The sequence below is a fragment of the Microtus oregoni genome, unplaced genomic scaffold, assembly GCF_018167655.1.
Source record: "Microtus oregoni isolate MIOR12 unplaced genomic scaffold, Mior012 000049F_ref0000343, whole genome shotgun sequence".
NCBI classification, from domain to species: domain Eukaryota; kingdom Metazoa; phylum Chordata; class Mammalia; order Rodentia; family Cricetidae; genus Microtus; species Microtus oregoni.
Window position 1 is genome coordinate 669,051 of NW_024543223.1, and position 19,725 is coordinate 688,775.

A 19,725-nucleotide genomic window follows, 5' to 3' on the forward strand; every position below is an offset into this window, starting at 1 on the left:
CACCGTTTAAAGACATGTCACTCTGATTGGCTTAATAAAAAGCTGAATGGTGAATAGCTATGCAGGAAGACGTTAGGCAGGACTTCTGGGGACAGAAGGGTCTTAGAGAAGAAGGCAGAGTCGCCAGCCAGACACAGAGGGAACAGACGTGCAAGAGAAAAGGTAAAAGCCACAAGTCACGTGGTAGCACGAAGATGACTTAAGTTATAAGATCCAGTGCGACAGGCGTAAGCTATAGGCCAGCTTTTATAATTAATAAGTAGTCTCTGTCACTTTTGTGAGCTGGTAGCCCAAAGAAAAATCCATCTACGAGTCAGTTCTCATCGTCTATCTTATCGAGGCGGATCTTTCCTGCTTCTACCATGGCTCAGTGTACTCCAGGCAAGCTGGGCTGAGCGCTTCCAGCTGATTTTCCTGCCCCAATGCCCAGCTCACTGGGATAACAGGTACAATCATACCTGGCGTTTTACAGGAGTTCTAGGAATTGAACTCAGGTCATCAGGCTTGAGTACCAAGTGCTCTTACTAATAAGCCATCTTCCTGGTTCCTGAGAACAGGAGTCTTTAGTATTTTGTTTTGTTGTTTTTAAAATTCTCCCTTCCAGAATTATCCAGTGGGGCTGAGAAGGTGACTCAGTTGGTAAGGTGCTCGCTGCACAAGCAAGAGTTCCATGTCCACATCCACATAAAAATCAGGTAGAGCGGCACACAGCTATAATCCCTGAGGAGGCAGAGACAAGGATCCCTGGACTTGCGGGCCAGCCAGTATTATCGTACTATATATCCTAGCCTGGACACTACACAGCCCAGCCCCACTACCCTCAATTCAAGAAACAGCAGGATCTCCATGAGTTGGAAGCCAGCCTAGTCTACAAAGCAAGTTCAACGCCAGCCTGATCTACATAGCAAGTTCTAGGCCAGCAAGACTACACAGTGACACCCTCTCAAAAAGAGTGTCCTCAAACTGCTCAGTCAATGAAAGACCCAGCTGAGATGTGGAACTTAGAAGAACCAGGCTCTGGACTCCCTCTGCTGGGAGCATGGTCAACTGCACCCAACATGCTGCCAGGCAGTGCAGCACCACCCAGCACAGGCTGCAGCAGCCAGAAGAGTGTAATAAACCTAAATGTAGGGTCTACAGCCAGGAGAGGCCTCTCATCTGGCAGAATGGGAAGGGACAGGCAGAGCTCTGCTCCACTACACACTAGGCCAATGCTTTTTCGCCTCAGTGTTCTTTCTCCAGTTGACAGCAGGACCAGGCCAGGCAGGGCCAGGCCAGGGCAGTGATCCTCTAAGTATAGGTTAGTTTACCCCCAGGTTCTTTCTGTTCTCTGTTCTTCTTCTCTAGACTGTAGAAGAAGACTACCATGGTCAGGGGCTTCCTTGGGATGCTGTCGCTACCTGTTTACAGTCTACTTACCACACAGTTAAGGACAACCCTAGGGAATGAACCGAGCTAGGAAACAAAAATCCTGGCCCCTTGGGACAGAAATGGGAAAAGAAGGGCCAAAATTTGTCAATTTGGTCATGTCTCCCATACCTCATTCATGCATTTACATGCATTTTGCTGGCTATAAAAGCCTGTGGATCTGCCAAACAAGCAAATGTGCTGTTATCACTTGTTTTATCTGCTGTAAAGAACTTCACAAATGTAAATCAGAGAGCACTTCTATATCTCAGGGATGTGCCAGGACTCCCATGTCGTGGGGACACAAGAACATAGGTCAACATGGTAAAGGAACCTCTCATAGTCAGAAGGAGGACTGGAGAACAGGGGCTCTCACCACATCCCTGCCCACACGCCATCCCCAGTGCCTTCCCCCTACCCTGCACTGATGGGGGTGATCAGCTCAACGGCGGTTGTCACTTTGGCTTTCACTGTCATGATGTTGAGGTTCATGAGATAGTAGAAAGTCAGATGAAGCACACTGTTGTCTGGAGGAGCAGGGAGAGAACAGATCATTTATGAATCAACACATCTGAGGCCAGGCGTGGTGGTGCGTGTAGTTAATCCCAGCCTTGGAAGGCAGAGGCATGAGGATATCTAAATGCAAGGCCACCTGGCCTACAGAGCAAGTTCTAGGACAGCCAGGGCTACACAGTAAAGATGCCACCAACCTCCATCTCAAAAGGATAAACTAAAAAAGCACGACTCCATGTAAAATGAAAAATGGTCAGAGAGACAGTTCAGAGGATAATGGCTCTTGCCACCTGATGGTCTCAGCTCAATTCCTGAAACCCACATGGTAGAAAGAATCAATTCCCACATGCTGTTCTCTAATGTCTATGTGACTGCTGCACTGGTATGTGCATACACGCATATACACACACGTACATACATGATAAATATGCAGTAAAAAAAGTATAAATAGGAGATTGAAATATTACAGGCAGAGTCTCGAGCTTACTGGACCCTTCGCACCAACAACTGGCCAAGCTCGTAGGCACTATTAGAATTAAGAATGCAGTCAGACCTTTGCATTTCAGATCAAGCAAGACAGACAGCGGGTGCCTTTTCAGCATCTCCTTGCGTTTGTCATCCAGCTGAACCCCAAGGGTGGGTCGACGCCGTTTCTGGACAGAGAAAATACACAAGCATGAGTCATATGAATCTCCCTTTTGCATCTCTGTGTCCCAGAGCCTCAGCACAGCTGCCTGTGACCTTTTGCCCCAGGTACCCAGCTGCCAGACTCCTGTCCCAGCAGACACTTATTCAGATTCTTCAGTTTGCTTTCAGGACTGTGCTCCTTGAAAACACCAGCGTGGCTGCGATATTCCCAAATCAGGAAATGGGGCTCACCGTGGTCTGCTCCTCCTCAGCATCGGAGTCACTCTCGTCATCTGAAGACACACAAGGAAGGCAGTGAGAAGGGAGGTAACTGCATAGGCTCCCTAAGAAAACCTCCACCACGGGGACTGAGGGGCCCACCCAGACTTCCTTCAAATAAGGAGTGAGTAAATCAGCTGCTTCTTACTTGGTATAGAAAACATAATGTAAAGAAAGAATGACTTGGGGCTGGAGAGTTAGCTCAGTGGTTAAGAGCACTGCCTGCTGTTCCAAAGGTCCTGAGTTCAATTCCCAGCAACCACATGGTGGCTCACAACCATCTATAATGAGATCTGGTGCCCTCTTCTGGCCTGAAGAACAATGTATATCTAATGAATAAATAAATCTTTAAAAAAAAAAAGAAAGAATGACTTAGAAACCTACCAGCCAGCCTGGTTTTGTTTTGTTTGGTGTGGTGGTGGTGGTGGTGGTGGTGGTGTGTGTGTGAACTTGCCCATATGAGCACTGTAAACCCAGCTCCTGATGTGGGTACTAGGATCAGAACTCAGATCTTGATGCTGGCAGCAGTATTTCACCTGCTGAGCCATCTCCTCAGCCTCCAGCCCTGCTTTTCAAGAGTCTTTGAAATGTCATTTCTATGGAGCATAAAGTCCTTTGTTGGTGGGACAGTGGTAAGAGCAACATAAATAACAGTAGCTGTCTGTATAGAGGGCTGCTGTGTATCCAAGTCAAGACTGTTCTTTCATGCAACCCACACAACGGGAATGGGCGGAATATGAGGAATTTATAAGAAATATGAGGAATTTATCATTTTTTTAGGAGAGCCGGGGCACTGAGACAGGGTCTCAATATGTCACCCTGGATGGCTTGGAAGTTGCTTTTTAGACCAGTTTGGCTTCAAACCTGTGACACCTCCAGAATTTGGGTATTATAGGCATTAACCTGTAACCCTTCCTCAGGGTCGAAGTGCTGGTGAGTGCTAGGGATAAAATCCAAAGGCTGCATTTCGTAATTCTGGGAACTGAGTTCTCTTGGGCCTACCCTAAAACTGGCATTAAGGTCAAGCCTCCTGCTACACCGCATCAGTCCAGCTATTTAGTATCCTTGAGTGAGGTATCCCAATCCCCATGTTACCTTGAGAGTCCTCAGGGGGCTTGAAGAGAGCTTTGGCTTCGTCCACACTGCCTTCAATTGCCACAGACAACGTCTTATCTGGAGGTGAGAAAAGGCCTCTTGGGAAAGCTGCTGGGAGGTTGCTGAGTGCAAGCCGACACAGCAGCTGTGTTTTCTCAACACCTGCCCCCGTTCCTTGCTGACTGAGGGGGAGGGCAAACTCACTCCACACAGAGGAAGGAAATAGGAACTAAAATCTGTTCTCTATGGTTCACTAAGAACATAAAATCCAGAGTACTGCTTTGCAGCTACACATCCCTGAGACATGCAAACCCTGGGCTTGTCACCCCACAGCCTCTTCCACCAACTGTCCTAAAAAGTTCTCTCCCAGAAGCCCACACCCATCCACACCCCAGAGATGATGGGGCACTCTCTGTAAAAAAGGTCTGTGTTCAGCACTGTCTGGTTTTACAATGCAGCAGAGAAGAGGAGGTAAGAACATGGATGCTGCAGCCTAGTCCCAGACCTGACTCCTGTCCCACTCATTACTGGATTTGTGACCTGGAAGGGAACTTACTGGTCTGAGGCTCAGTTTCCATAGCTAAGAAATGGCGACTTGGAAAATAGCAACTGTTAGTTGAGTGGTAGGAGGTAAATGAACTAAGGCTTAAATTTTTAGTTACATTAGTTTTGGGGGTGAGGAATGTAGCACAGAAGAGTACAATTAATAAGCATAAGGCTGTGGCTTTGATCCCCAGCACCACAAAATAAATAAGTAAATGCATCCTTTAGTCTCACGATAACTGAATGGGGCATACTATTATTATAGACATGCAGAGAAACCTGACGCTCAGGAAACAGAGTCCTCTCCAGGCTCATTCACTTTGGGCTTGGCTCTCGACCACTCAGTTATCAATCTGTTTCCCACTCTGCCTAATGTGGAACTCTGGGATCCTTCTGCTATGAGCAAATAAGACACACTCCACTTGCTCTGTCCTTTTTTCCCCTGATTGTGGTGGGATGGAATCCAGGGCTTAAACTGCACTGCAGCTCCTCCTCCTCTATCTCACAGGTACGAACATCACGGAACCCTGGTACCATTTTCCCAGCTACACTATAAAGACGGAAAGCCTCCCCCCAATATCCAGCTACTGCTTTACATCTGGAAATAATACACAAACCAGCCCAGCCCAGCCCAGCCCAGCCCAAACAAGCCGGTTACCCCAAGTGAGCACTGGAGACTGTCTTGGGGATCACACCCTCCACATGCTACACAATCACTCTACCACAGAGCCACACTCCTTACCTACAATATTCTTTTTAATAGTTTAGTTTTGAATTCAACAGGAAAATAGAAGTGGAAACAGTAGAACTTTAAACACAAAAGAAATTTACTCACCCTGTCTAGGGGGCTGGGAGGAGGATTTCATATGAGCTGATGATGGCAACGGAAGAGAACAAAGGGGAAGGAGAGGACGAGACGGACCAAGAAGACACAAGAAAAGACACAGTAATGTCTTGGTGCCATGACTGGGAAAGGGGCATGCACAGGTATAGTATATGCCTTTCTGATGCCATGGGGCAAGGTGTGAACAAGAAGAAAAGTTTAGTGCTAAGTGAAAGCTGCATCGGAGCAGATCAAAACCTAAAATCCTTAGTGGAGTCGCAGGCTGTCCTGAGCACACTGGGGGTACGTCCTTTTCCCCCAGTAATTCACCGTAAAGTCATGCAGGCTGATTCAGGAGATGTGGAAGCCTGGGAACGCTGCCTAGGACCTGAATCCACTAAGCACCCCACCCCCAAAACACAAAGAAGACACTGATCCACCTGCCAAGTATATCTTGCCAGGGTGAGCATCTGAGAGCCTACACAGGCTGCCTGGGCACTGTACCAAAGAGCTATACAGCCATGTTCATAAAGATTCAAAGCATCCACCCTGAGATGTCCATCACATTAGTCAAGCCCCAGGCTAGCTGGTTCAAGCATCCATGCTGAAGGAACAAAGGGGAGGAAGCATCTGTCACCTGAGGGCTCTTGGGCAAAGCTGGGAAACTCTCCTGGGCAGACAGTGCTTTCTCACTCTGTCCGCATCTCCCACAGCTCCCTCCCTGCCTAGCCCCCATACTTACCACAGGCCTGCCCATATGCAGTGGCCTGTACAAAGAGCACATAGAGGGGAGGTGGCAGGTGCCTCGCAGTCTCATACTGTTTGTGTGCCTGGTCAAATGGCATGAACAGGTATTCTTGCACTGGGAGGGAAGCCTGCAAGCAATAAAAGGAAAATTTAGTCTATCTGCATGGATGTTTTATGATAGTTTTGTTTTGCTTTTTGTTTGTTTGAGATAGAATTTCTTGGGTTAGCCCTGGCCATCCTGGAACTCACTCTGTAGACCAGGTTGGCCTTGAACTCAGAGATCCGCCTGTCTCTGCCTCCCAAGAGCTGGGACTAAAGTACTCAGGATGCACAGACAAGCAATCTCTGTGAGGTTGAGGCCAGCCTGGTCTATATAGGGAATTCCAAAAGCCAGGACTAGAGAGGGAGAAAGAGACCCTATCTCACAAGAGAAAACAATACAAAACAATAACAGGAAAAAAGAGATATAAGGTATATTCAAACTTATTTTATAAAACAAAACCTCCCAATTGGCAAGGTAACTGTTAATGGCTTGGTGTGACTAAAGTTTTTTTTTTTTTTTTTTACTAAGAACACACAAAACAAAATGTAGAACAGGCTAGTTTGAAACTCTTATGCAGACCAGGCTGGCCTCAAGGCATTTACCACCATCCTCAGCTTCTTGGTTTTTTGAGAAATAGTCTTGCAATGTAGTCTAAGGAGCCTAGAGCCTGCTCTTTATTCAGCCCAAACTGGCCACAACGTCACAATCTTCCTGCCTCAACTTCCTAGGTCCACTACCAGCCCAGCTCCATGTCTTTTTTTTTTTTTTCCTATTATGAAGTTCTATTATAAAAATACATTTTTGTTAACAGTTCTAATTCCATGCCTATGAAGGAAAGAAGGGCAGACTTGCCAATTCCTAGAAAAATGGATTTATAATTTCCCTAGAATCCTTTCACAAAGTTACTCTATTAGCCCTTTATCTTGCTTCATAAAATTAAAAGGATTTAGATCAAATCTAGCATCACAAACCAACAAAAATCAGGTCACATACACAAATGTGTGTGTGTGTACACATTTTATAGACAGACAGAAAAACAGAGATAGAGCAAGTAAGCGAGAGGGAGATTTTATATGGGTAAAGTGGAAGCTTTTCAAATTGAGTCAAGTTCTTTTTTTCCAGAGAGCAATCCACTTTTCACCATCAGCCCCTGAGGTATCGAGTGAACCTATTAGATGTTCTCAGGAAGCAAGTTTAAATGCCTAGGGACAGCAGGCTGGTGAGGAGCATGCAGGGAAGGGGTGAACTGAACTTAACGAATCTGAGACAGTGTTACCTCAAAGCTATAGAGAGGCAATAGTCTGGGCACGTGTGTGGATGCTCCGGACCCAGTAGCCCAGTATCTCTTTACTCCAGAACATAACTTGTCTTTCCCAGATAAAGCATTCTCAGTGTAAGCTGACTAGGATGCCAGAGCTGGGAAGCCCAGAGCGAGGCTGGCCCTGTGGCCTCTGGTCTGTGGTGAAGGCAGAGCCATGCTCACCTGCATGATGCTGTTGAGGCGAGGCTGCAGGCTGCTCAGATACTCCTTCTTTACCTCAATCTCCTTCAGGATCTTCTCCTTGTTGGACAGACATTCGCGGTACTTCTCTGCCAGCCTGCAGGGGCACACAGGGCACTGTCACCAAGGCATTGCAGGGATATTGCAGCACAGCGGTTCAGATCACTCTATCGACAGCCAGCATTCTGTGCTGAGTCCTTTGTCCATACGAGCACCATCAAACTTAGTAATTGCATAAATCCTCGAATATGTTGACTTAAAACATTTTTATTACATCTCTTTATTTTGTGTGTGGGACAGGGTGAGAGCACATGTATCATAGCATGCATGTGAAAGTCAGAGAATAACCCACCTACCATGTGGTTTCCAGGGATCAAACCCAAGTTGTCAGGCTAGAAATTAACCCCTGAGCTGTGTCATTGGCCCTTTATTTAACAAGGTCAAGCTGGTCTTGAACTCGTGACAAGCTTCCTGCATCAGTCTTCCAAGGGAAAACATGACAAATGTGAGCCACCATTCACAGACGTCAGACATTTTTTTCCTTTCCTTTCCTTTCCTTTCCTTTCCTTTTCATTCCCCTTCCTCTTTTTCTCATTGTGAGACAGGGTTCTACTAAGTTATACATGTTAACCTTTGTCTTGTTAGGGCTTCTAGTTGTGATAAAACAAGACAAAAAGCAACTCAGGGAGAAAAGGGTTACTTCATCTTACAATTCTAGGAAGGAACTCATTTAGGAACTGGGGGGCCACGGAGGAATGCTGCTTATTGGCTGGTTCCGCACAGCTTGCTCAGTTTGTTTTATTTCTCTCTTTTTTTTTTTTTTTTTTTTGGTTTTTCAAGACAAGGTTTCTCAGTACAACAGCTCTGCTTATCCTGGAACTCACTTTGTAGAGCAGGCTAGCCTTGAACTTGAGATCCACCTGCCTCTACCTCCCAAGTGCTGGGATTAAAGGAGTGTGCCACCACTGCCCAGCTCAGTTTGTTTTCTTATACACCCAAGGACCACCTAACTAGGGCTAGCACTGACCACAGTGGGCTGGACCCTTCCACATAAATCAAGAAAATGCTCCACAGAGTGACCTACAGGCCAATCTTAAAGAGGCATTTTCTCAGTGAAGTTCCTTCCTCTCAGATATCTCTAGCTTGTATCAAATTGACAAAAAATTTGTCAGCACAGGGCTGGAGAGATGGCTCAGCAGTCAAGAGCACTGGCTGCTCTTCCAGAGGACCTGCATTCAATTCCCAGTACCCATATGGTAGATCACAACTGTCTGTAACTCCAGTTCTAGGGAATCTGGTACCCTTACACTGATATCAGTGCACATAAAAACAAATATTTTTCAAAAGGAAGATATGAAGTCATAAAGAAATAATATTTAAAAAAATTAGCCAGTACAACCTTTTCTTTGAGTACTTTGAGCTCCCTTTGTAGCTCAGGCTAGCCCAGCCTCCCAAGAAGTTAGGATTAAAGATCTATACTACCAGGCCTAGCAAGAAGATTTTTTAAAAATATTTATTTATTTATTTATTTATTTTGTATACAATAATAGTTTCCATGTCTGCCTACATTCCAGAAGAGGGCATCAGACCTCATTATAGATGGCTGTAAGCCACCATGGTTAAAAAGCCATAGTCCCAGCATACTCCTTAGTCCCAGCATCTAGGAGTCAGAAGCAGGTGGATTTGAGAGGCCATCCTGGTCTACATACTGTGTTCCAGACCAGCCAAGGCTATAATAATGAGACCCTGTCTTAACAAAAAAACAAAACGAAACTAAACAAAAAACTTCTAAAAAAGAACAACAGAAACCAAACAAATAAAATAAAAACATTAAAAAAGAAAAGTTGGTCAGATCTCTGTGAGTTTGAGGCCAACCTGGTGGTATATAGAGCTAGTTTCAGGATAGCCAGGATTACACAGAGAAATCTTTTTTTTTTTTTTTTTTTTTTGGTTTTCGAGACAGGGTTTCTCTGTAGCTTTGGTTCCTGTCCTGGAACTAGCTCTTGTAGACCAGGCTGGCCTCAAACTCCCAGAGATCCACCTGCCTCTGCCTCCTGAGTGCTGGGATTAAAGGCGTGTGCCACCACTGCCCGGCTATTTTTTTGAGAAATCTTGTCTCAAAAAAAAAAAAAAAAAAATCCAAAGGGGGCTGGAGAGATGGCTCAGCAGTAAAGAGCACTGGCTGTTCTTCCAGAGGTCCCGGGTTCAATTCCCAGCACCCACGTGACAACTAACAACTGTCTGTAACTCCAGTTTCTGGGGATCTGATATCTTCACAAAATACCAATGCACATAAAGTAAAAATAGGCAAATTATTAAAAAAAGAAAGAAAGAAAAGACCAAAACCCAAAACAAACAAAACTTAAAAAAAAAAAATCCGAAAACAAAAAGAAAAGTTGAGAGTACAAAGCAGTAACATCAGTCTCCCAAGAGGCTGAAGCAGGAGGATTTCAAATTTAAGACTTACTGGAGTAGCAAAGTGAGTTCAGGGCCAGCGTGGTCACAGAGCAAGGCCCCGTCTCACAGCAAATAAACAAACAGGGTGAAAATAGTCTGAGGCTATGTGCAGTGCAGTGACAGAATCCTCATTTACATGCGCGAGGTTCTGGGTTCCAAGCCCAGTACCAAAAGCAAAACAAAATAACCCCACCTCCACCAATAAAAACAAAACTACCTTTAAGAAGCATTATTTATTATAGTACAATATGGAAACACCCTAAAAAGTCTGAAAGAGGAATGGTTTCTGATTTTTCTATGCCTAGGATTGTGACTGTGGTACAACCTTCTGAAATAATGCTTACAAAGTTTTTTAAGACAATAAGCTTACAGATGTGGAGAATACAAAATTCAGAGTTAGACCTACATGGTTAGATCTATAGGGGTGCAGCTCAGTGGTAAAGCACTTGCTTAATACGTATGAGGACTTAGAGTGGATCCCCAGCATTGCAGGCAGAGATTGATTCCTTTTTTTGTTTTATCAACTTGACACACACCACAGTTATCTGGAAGAGGAACCTCAGTCTAGAAAATGCCTTCATCAGATTGGCCTGGGGAAGGGCCAGCATACTGTGAGCAGTGCCGCCCTCTGGGCTAGTGCTGAGCAAGCCAAGAGGAGTAGGCCAGTAACAGCATTCCTCCATTGATCTGCTCCAGTTAAGAACTGCAGCCTCCTGCCTGGCTGCCTGCCCTCAGTGAGCTGAAACACACCCTCCCCAACAAGTCACTTTTGGTCACAGTGTTTATCACAGCAATAGAAAGCCTAACCAAGATAAACAGAGACAGGCTGATTCAGTGAATTCAAGACCAGCCTGGTCTACACAATGAGTTCCAGGACAGTCAGAGATACACAGAGAAACCCTGTCTTGAAAGAAAAAACAAAAAAACTAAAAGGACAAGCAGCAACAAAGAGTTTAAGATATAGTACAGCTGGTAGAATGCTTGCCTAGCACCACATAAATCCAGATGTCATGGTACTTACCTATAATCCCAGCACTTGGGAGGTGGAGGCAGGAAGAGCAGAAGTTCAGAGTCACAGTAAGTGGATAAAGGCACTTGCTGTGCAAGCCTGATGACCTGAGAGCAATCCCAGAACTCACAAAAGGGGGAAGGAGAGAACCAACTCCAAAGTTGTCCTCTGACTTCCATACACTTGTTATGGTACATACACTATGCACACACACAATAATAAAAGGTAAAATTAAAAATAGTATTAGGAGTCCATGATGGACGGTGGTGGCGCACACCTTTCATCCCAGCACTTGGGAGGCAGAGGCACGCAGATCTCTGTGAGTTCGAGGCCATCCTGGTCTACAAGAGCTAGTTCTGGGACAGCCAGGGTTACATAGAGAGACTCTATCTCAAAAACCCAAAATAAAAATAGTAATCATTTAAAAGGAAAAAAAATAATTTCATTCTCATTTATTAACATTTTTTAAGATTTTATTTTTAAATTGTGTGTGTGTGTGTGTGTGTGTGTGTGTGTGTGTGTGTTGGAGGTTTATGTACATGAGTGCAGGTATCCAAAGATGACAAACATTAGATCCCCGGAGCTGGAGTTACAGGTGAAAGTGAGTTAGCTTAAATAGGTGATAGGAACTCAACCCGGGTCCTCTGGAAGAGCCACTATGTGTTTCTAACCACTGATTCAGCTCTCCAGCCCCTCAGGGGTTACAATTTCAAAGGAAAAAAATTACTTTCATGCCCAGACATGGTAGTAGCATGCCTGTAGTTCTAACCACTGGGAAGATGGGGCAATAAGAGGGCTTGTGCAGCAGTTTGTGACCAGTTGAGGCAATATTGAAAAACCTGCCTTTGGACACTGGATTTTGAATAGTGTTAAGAATGCTAAAAACTGGGGGCTGGAGAGATGGCTCAGTGGTTAAGAGCATTGCCTGCTCTTCCAAAGGTCCTGAGTTCAATTCCAAGCAACCACATGGTGGCTCACAACCATCTGTAATGAGGTCTGGTGCCCTCTTCTGGCCTGCAGGCATACACACAGACAGAATATTGTATACATAATAAATAAATAAATATTTAAATATTTAAAAAAAAAGAATGCTAAAAACTATGGGGACTTTTAGAGATGGACTGGATATATTCTGCATTACGGAATGGATATGAGCCTATGATTACAAAAAGGAGATATAGATATGCCTGGTGTCACCTTGACAAAGGACGGGGTTGTGATGGTTAATACTGACCCGAATGGATGAGATCTAGAATCTCCTAGAGGGCCAACAAGTTAAAGAGCTTGCTCAAGCCTGATGACTGGAGTTCACTTCCCAAAACCCACTGCCGAAGGAACGAAATAAAACTCGTCTTCTCTCGGGGGCTGGAGAGATGGCTCAGAGGTTAAGAGCATTGGCTGTTCTTCCAAAGGTCCTGAGTTCAATTCCCAGCAACCATATGGTGGTTCACAACCATCTGTAATGAGATCTAGTGCCCTCTTCTGGCCTGCAAATATATGTGCAGGCAGAACATTGTATACATAATAAATAGATCTTTAAAAAAAAAATCGTCTTCTCACCTCCCCATGTATGAGCATACCTCCCCCCCACACACACACACAATTAGAATCACCTAGGAGATGAGTCTTCTGGAATATCCTTGAGGGAGAATCTTGACTAGGTTAATGGAGGTGGGAAAACTCACTCTAAAGAGGGTAGCAGGGCTGGGCAGATGTCTCAGCAGGTAAGAATATCTACGACTCTTGCAGAAAATTGGGGCTCAGTTTCTGGTACCCACTGTCTTTAGGCAGCTCACAACCATTACATGTAACTCCAGTTCTTTGTCTGACCACTTGCTTTGGATGGCGTTAGTTTGTCTCACTATCAAAGGGCTAGGCAACCACGTTTTGTGTGGCAGGTGCAAATTGTACTTTGTCAGGTCATTTAGGATTTTGACTGCCATACACTGCAGAAATATGGGCCTGTATAATCCAGCCCTACAATTTGTGTGGTTAAAGAGGTCAGAGAAGAGGAAGCACTACCTTTTCCGCTGCTCCAGCTCCCAGTCCAAACGGGCCAAGGTCTGTTGGTGGGGGTCTCCCATGGTGATTTCAGCCTTGCTGATGTTGGGTGGAGCCTCTGTATAAAATTCCTCTAAACTGACCAGATCAATTTCTTCATGCTTTGACCTGTAAGCAAAAACTAAGTTATCAGGCACCCATTTTCAGGACTCCGAACTGTGACTTTCTAGGAGCAGCTGATCGATTTATCCCCATGCAGCTCCACATACAGCTACTTGAGATCTTGAATTCTCTCAGCAAATGCTCAATGACAGACATTTCAGTATGGCAAAAGGCTATTAGTGACAACCACAAGGCCATCTGCCCATGTTGCCCAATCTATTTGTCAACAAATTAGTTGAATACTTGAAAAGGATGTTTGATGAATTTACAAATGTCTCCTGGTTGAACAGGAGAACTATTAGCCAAGAAACTCAGAATTCCCATCGTCTAGGTTCATGCCATCATATTGAAACCAAGATAAGACACGTCATCGCAGAGGAATAAGCCTAGGCGTCTACACCTAACTTTAAGACATTTCACTAGAAAAAGCCAGACTGGCAGAACTGGATGTGGAAAAAAAAATCTAGTGGCTTTAATTTCTGCTTGTTTCTAAGTATTCTTATAAAAGAAGCCTGATGGGGCTGGAAAGATGGCTCAGAGGTTAAGAGCATTGCCTGCTCTTCCAAAGGTCCTGAGTTCAATTCCCAGCAACCACATGGTGGCTCACAACCATCTGTAATGAGGTCATATGTAGACATACACACAGCCAGAATATTGTATAATAAATAAATAAATATTTAAAAAAAAAAAAAAGAAGCCTGATTCTGCACTGGGGAAATACGCATCAGAGTTACCATACATTAATAAGCACCATGTGAGGTGGGGACAGCACACACCTGTAATCCAACACTCAGGAGGCAGAGGCAGGCGGATCTCTATGAGTTCGAGGCCATCCTGGTCTACAGCGTGAGTTCTAGGATAGTTAGGGCTACACAGAGAAACCTGGTCTAGAAAAATCTCAAAAATAAAATAAGCACCTATTATATGCTATCCTCACCTCATCTAGTTCTTAAAGATGAGGATTTTATCTCCATTTAAAATTCATTACTTATTATATAAATTAGCTATACTTTATTTTTTTCCCATTTTTCTTGTTTGTTTGAGACAGGGTTTCTCTGTGTAGCCCTGGCTGTTGAGGGACTCACCCTGTAGACCAGGATGGCCTCGAACTCAGAGAGCTACTTGCCTTTGCCTGCCAAGTGCTAGGGTTAAAGTTGTGCACCATCACTGCCTGGCTCTTTTTCCAATGTTTCCAAGATCATACAGCTAGTGAGGGGCAAAGCCTGGATGTTAACTCCAAAGCTCATGATCCTTCTCTGTGGCCACCTGCCTGAGTTCTATTATATTCTGACTTTGCCAACTTCCATCAAAACAATGATATGATTATAGAGTAGGGCATCACATTCGTGTTGTTTTTATACATTTTCAACTGTCACAATGTCAAAAATAGTATTGGAGAGGGAGATGTTGACCAACAGGTACATTATTTTTTCAATAGAGCAAGTAGGTGCTGGTATTCTAGCACAGTACGTAGATATAATAATAATACATGTTGAGGAGAAAGAACTGCTTTTAACAAGTGCTGAGCCCAAAATGCAAAAAGTCAGAGGTTCCCACAGTTCTTTGTGTAGTTTGAAATGACTGCTTGAGATTCTCCCCCTCCAAGTAATCCCCAAATCCTGCAGTCTTTAAGCTTGCTGATGCTCCTATAAAGAAGGGATCACTCACACCATGAAGAACAAGCATTACCACATGTACATCAAAGCCCTGTCCCCCAAACTCACTTGAACTCCAGGCATTTGGTGATTTCCTTCTGCAGGTGCATCACTTCGTAGAGCAGGTTCTGCAGCTGCAGGTGGTAGGCATCAACTTTCTGCTTGGCCTGAAGGAAGACGAGGTGAGCAGGGCAATTTAGGGCAAGACTGAGTATCAGCAAGTCAGATCAGTCAGTTACAGTGGGGACAGAGAATAGTCAGGCTATTAATTTCAACTCTACCTCATGGGTCTGATCTCTTCCTTTCTTTAACCTGATGTGAGCTAATCGGTTAAGCTTCTTTAGAGTCATGAAATGCACACAGCTCTGGATCCTTCGTTCTTCAATTTCAATGGCCTGTGCACAAAAAAATGGTAAAGACCAACAGATGATGGATCAGATCCCTTCACACCCTAGCTGCTGCCAAGCCAACACCATCCAGGGCCATAAACAAACTCTAAAGGGAGCCTGGAAACAGAAGACTGACCACGTAGCCAACAGTCTGCAGAGCAGCATGCCTAAGTTTTATTGTGACTACTGGGGTATATATCTTACCCATGGCTCTCCATCTGTGAGAGAGACACACGGCATGATCTGTGATGTGTATCTTAGCCATGGCTCTCTATCTGTGAGAGAGACACACTGCACAGTCTGTGATGTGTATCTTAGCCATGGCTCTCCATCTGTGAGAGAGAAACACGGCACGGTCTGTGATGTGTATCTTAGCCATGGCTCTCCATCTGTGAGAGAGACACACGGCATGATCTGTGATGTGTATCTTAGCCATGGCTCTCCATCTGTGAGAGAGACACACGGCACAGTCTGTGATGTGTATCTTAGCCATGGCTCTCCATCTGTGAGAGAGACACACGGGCACAGTCTGTGATGTGTATCTTAGCCATGGCTCTCCATCTGTGAGAGAGACACACGGCATGATCTGTGATGTGTATCTTAGCCATGGCTCTCCATCTGTGAGAGAGACACACTGTACAGTCTGTGATGTGTATCTTAACCATGGCTCTCCATCTGTGAGAGAGACACACAGCAGTGGTCAGAAACACAGAGAGAATGTGAAGAACTTAACATCAGAACGGATGGAGGAGCAGGCCCAGAGCCTGACTGACAACACAACGGCTGCATTTCAACAAGGAAAGATACCTCCAGCTCCATTCTTTCCTCTTCCTCCTCCTGCAAGGGCCCATGATCCCACCTCCCCCGAGTCTCCCTCCTGGAATGAGGCCAACTGTGGGTAGCCCTATGATGGTGGCCACTCGGCCTGGCATGACTCGGCCAGACAGAAAGGCTCTTTATCAGTTTTGTATTTCTTGTTCTGTTTCAGTAGAAGATCAGGGTGCTGAGCCTGAGTGTTTTTTAGCTGCAAGAGAAGGAAGGCTTCCCCCTTCCTAACAGACGGAACAGTTTTCTAGGGGAGAAGTAGGATTTAAAAAGTGCAGCTTTCACTTACATTGTGAGATGTGAAACTAAAACTGTCAGCTGAAGCCAGGCGGTGGTGGCGCACGCCTTTAATCCCAGCACTCGGGAGGCAGAGGCAGGCGGATCTCTGTGAGTTCGAGACCAGCCTGGTCTACAAGAGCTAGTTCCAGGACAGGCTCCAAAACCACAGAGAAACCCTGTCTCGAAAAACCAAAAAAAAAAAAAAAAAACCTGTCAGCTGTTTTAAAGGGAGGGAGGGAAAACATGATGATACACGCCTTTAACCCTTGATGTGGGAGTCCCCTCTGTGTGCTGTGATTACCATTAATGAATAAAGAAACTGCCTTGGCCTGTTGATAGGGCAGAACTTAGGTAGGCGGGGAAGACAGAACTGAATTCTGGAAGGAAGAAGGCAGAGTCAGGGAGATGCCTTGGAGCTGCTGCTGCCAGAGTCAGACATGCCGAAACTTTGCTGGTAGGCCACAACCTCGTGGTGATACACGGATTAATGGAGATGGGTTAAATTAAGATGTAAGAGTTAGCCAATAAGAAGCTAGAGCTAATAGGCCAAGCAGTGATTTAAATAATACAGTTTCTGTGTGATTATTTCGGTTCTGGGCAGCAGGGATGAACAAGCAGGTCCTCCTCCAACAAACCCTAGCACTGAGAAGGCAGAGGCAAGAGTTCAGCAACATCCTGATCTACACAGGGAGTTCTAAAGACAAAGAGAGAAAGAAATAAAAAGGAAAGAAGACAACTAGTTCACATAATAATATCTACACCTACTGATCCTATGGAGACCCTCACCACAGCAATGCCATGCCATAAAACTCGGACTCTTATAAATATATGACAGCAATAAACGTAACGGCTATGAAGCTTGGTAATAATAATAGAGCTATAGAATGTAATAATATTAACAATACTGGTCATCATACATGAAAATAAGTAAGACTGCTGGAAAAAGTGAATTCTTCTTTAACCCACCAGTTTCATTTTCAGATATACTGTTCTGTTTCCTATCTGCCCAATTCATCTAACATCCAAGACCATTTTAGGCTCTATGATTTACTTGCACATACTTCCTAATAGTTAGCAGAATACCTGAAATGTAAAAAATATTAAGTAGATAATATTAAATTATTATAATCATAGAAAAAAAGTTATCTTGTGCTTTTTTTTTTGTTTTTTTGAGACAGGTTTTCTCTGTGTAACCAGGCTGTCCTCGAACTCACAGAGATCCGCCTGCCTCTGCCTCCCAAGTGCTGGGACTAAAGGTGTGTGCCACCACCGCAATACTGTACCTTTATTACTATGATAGGAGATTGGACTAACAATTTAATAGGCAGCTCTCTGGAAGCTCCAGTCGCCAACCCTAATCACAGCTGGGACAGAGTACAAGATCAGGAAGAACCTAGTGGCTGCAAAGGGAGCCCCGGCTGTGCAGACACACACCAGGTTTAGCATGCCTAGCCTTTCTCCTTACCACATCCTTGCTGCCCTTGCTCTTCAGGTCCTGGATCTCGGCCATCAACCTTTGTAGCTCCTGGCAAGTATACTTGTAGAGATCATAGTCTCTGCCAGGGTCCCGCAGGTCAACCTCAGCCTCCTCGCTGTAGTATTTGCCTTCCTGGGGAGGAAAGGAGAAAGGGCTTGGGTAGAGGGTGGAAGTCTCCCTGCCAGGATCACAGACAGTAAGAATGAGAGCCTTCTATATGTAAGAACATTACAGTGTTGGTGCGACCGGTCTGGCCATGCCAGGCCAACTAGGACTACACAGTGAGACACTGTTTTACAAAACATAACTTTACAAAGAAACCCCAAACCAGGGCATTTATGGAATTGGTCCTTTTGTTGTTGTTTTGGGTTTTTTTTGTTTGCTTGCTTTGTTTTTTAACACAGGATTTCTCTGTGTAGTCCTGCCTGTCCCAGAACTTGCTTTGTACATGATTGGGCTGGCCTCGAACAGAGATCTGCCTGCCTCTGCCTTCCCAAGTGCTTGGATTAAAGCATGAGCTACCACCCAGAGATTCTCAAATAAAAATTTCAATTACTTATTTATTTATTTATGGTTTTTTTTTTTTTGGTTTTTTTTTTTTTTTATTTTTTTCGAGACAGGGTTTCTCTGTGGTTTTGGAGCCCGTCCTGGAACTAGCTCTTGTAGACCAGGCTGGTCTCGAACTCACAGAGATCCGCCTGCCTCTGCCTCCCGAGTGCTGGGATTAAAGGCGTGCGCCACCACCGCCCGGCTGGTTTTTTTTTTTTTTGAGGCAGGATTTCCTCTGTGAAACAGCCCTGGTCATCCTGGAGCTCACTCTGTAGACCAGGTTGGTCAATAATTTATTTTTGTTTTGTTTTGTTTTGGTTTCAAGATAGGGTTTCTCTGTGTAGCTTTGGAACCTCTCCTGAAACTCACTCTGTACACCAGGCTGGCCTTGAACCTATAGAGATCCACCTGCCTCTGCCTCCCAAGTGCTGGGATTAATGGTATACCACCATCACTTGGCAATAATTTGTTTAATATTTTGAAATTATGCATATGTGTGTATCTGAAAGTGGTTATAGGCATGTGGAAGTCAAAGGCATTGGGCGCTCTGGGAGCTGGAGCTATAGGGGATTTAAGCCACCAAATACAAGTGCTAGGAGCTTAACTTAGGTCCTTTGCAAACAGTTTAATTGAGCTCTTATTTGCTGAGGCATTTCTCCAGCCCCTAAAATGTTTTTCTCGTTTTCAAAATAGAAACCTCTGTGTTTTTTTGATTATGGAATAATGCATACTTGATGTCAAGACTTCAGGAAAGAGACATATCAAAAACAAAGTAAAATATGACCTGTGAGGTCAACCTAATGACCTGAGTTCTGGACTGCCAGACCTGAAGGAGATGACTCCCATAAGCTATTCTCTGAGTATTAGATGTGCGCCATGGTCCACTAGTGCCACATACCCCAAACATACACAACACATTTTTTTTTTTTTTTAGTCTTTTGAGACAGGGTTTCTCTGTGGCTTTGGAACCTGTCCTGGAACTAGCTCTGTAGACCAGGCTGGTCTCGAACTCACAGAGATCCGCCTGCCTCTGCCTCCCGAGTGCTGGGATTAAAGGCGTGTGCCACCATCGCCTGGCAACACATTTTTTTAATGGCCTGTAATTTCACTTCTCATCCCAAAACAACTTTACTGTGAATACTGTGAATTTTTATTTTTAACCAAGCTAGGATCACATTGTCCATGCTGATTAAGGAAACTTCACATCCAGATAAACACAGATGTTTGCCTTAATAAATAAGGTAAAGGAAGATACCAAATATCAACACCCAATATCAGCCTACAGACACAAACATACAATGTGTGCACACATACATACATGTGTACCCACACACATATGAACAT

General features: G+C 44.6%; 1 protein-coding gene across 3 annotated transcripts in view; it reads right to left on the reverse strand.

Annotated features, from left to right (window-relative positions):
* LOC121436459 (THO complex subunit 5 homolog) overlaps nucleotides 1-19,725 on the reverse strand; it is a 34,804-nt gene that overhangs the window by 10,256 nt on the left and 4,823 nt on the right. For 2 of the 3 annotated variants that reach the window (XM_041636389.1, XM_041636391.1), the window contains exons 3-13: nucleotides 17,821-17,964; nucleotides 15,144-15,257; nucleotides 14,932-15,029; nucleotides 13,067-13,213; nucleotides 7,561-7,675; nucleotides 6,030-6,162; nucleotides 5,300-5,335; nucleotides 3,922-3,999; nucleotides 2,800-2,840; nucleotides 2,474-2,573; nucleotides 1,826-1,934 (exon numbers count right to left, since the gene is read on the reverse strand). In XM_041636389.1, coding sequence (XP_041492323.1) covers nucleotides 1,826-1,934; nucleotides 2,474-2,573; nucleotides 2,800-2,840; nucleotides 3,922-3,999; nucleotides 5,300-5,335; nucleotides 6,030-6,162; nucleotides 7,561-7,675; nucleotides 13,067-13,213; nucleotides 14,932-15,029; nucleotides 15,144-15,257; nucleotides 17,821-17,964 — 1,115 coding nt within the window. The remainder of the gene's footprint in view (nucleotides 1-1,825; nucleotides 1,935-2,473; nucleotides 2,574-2,799; nucleotides 2,841-3,921; nucleotides 4,000-5,299; nucleotides 5,336-6,029; nucleotides 6,163-7,560; nucleotides 7,676-13,066; nucleotides 13,214-14,931; nucleotides 15,030-15,143; nucleotides 15,258-17,820; nucleotides 17,965-19,725) is intronic. The other variant, XM_041636390.1, reaches the window with a different exon arrangement.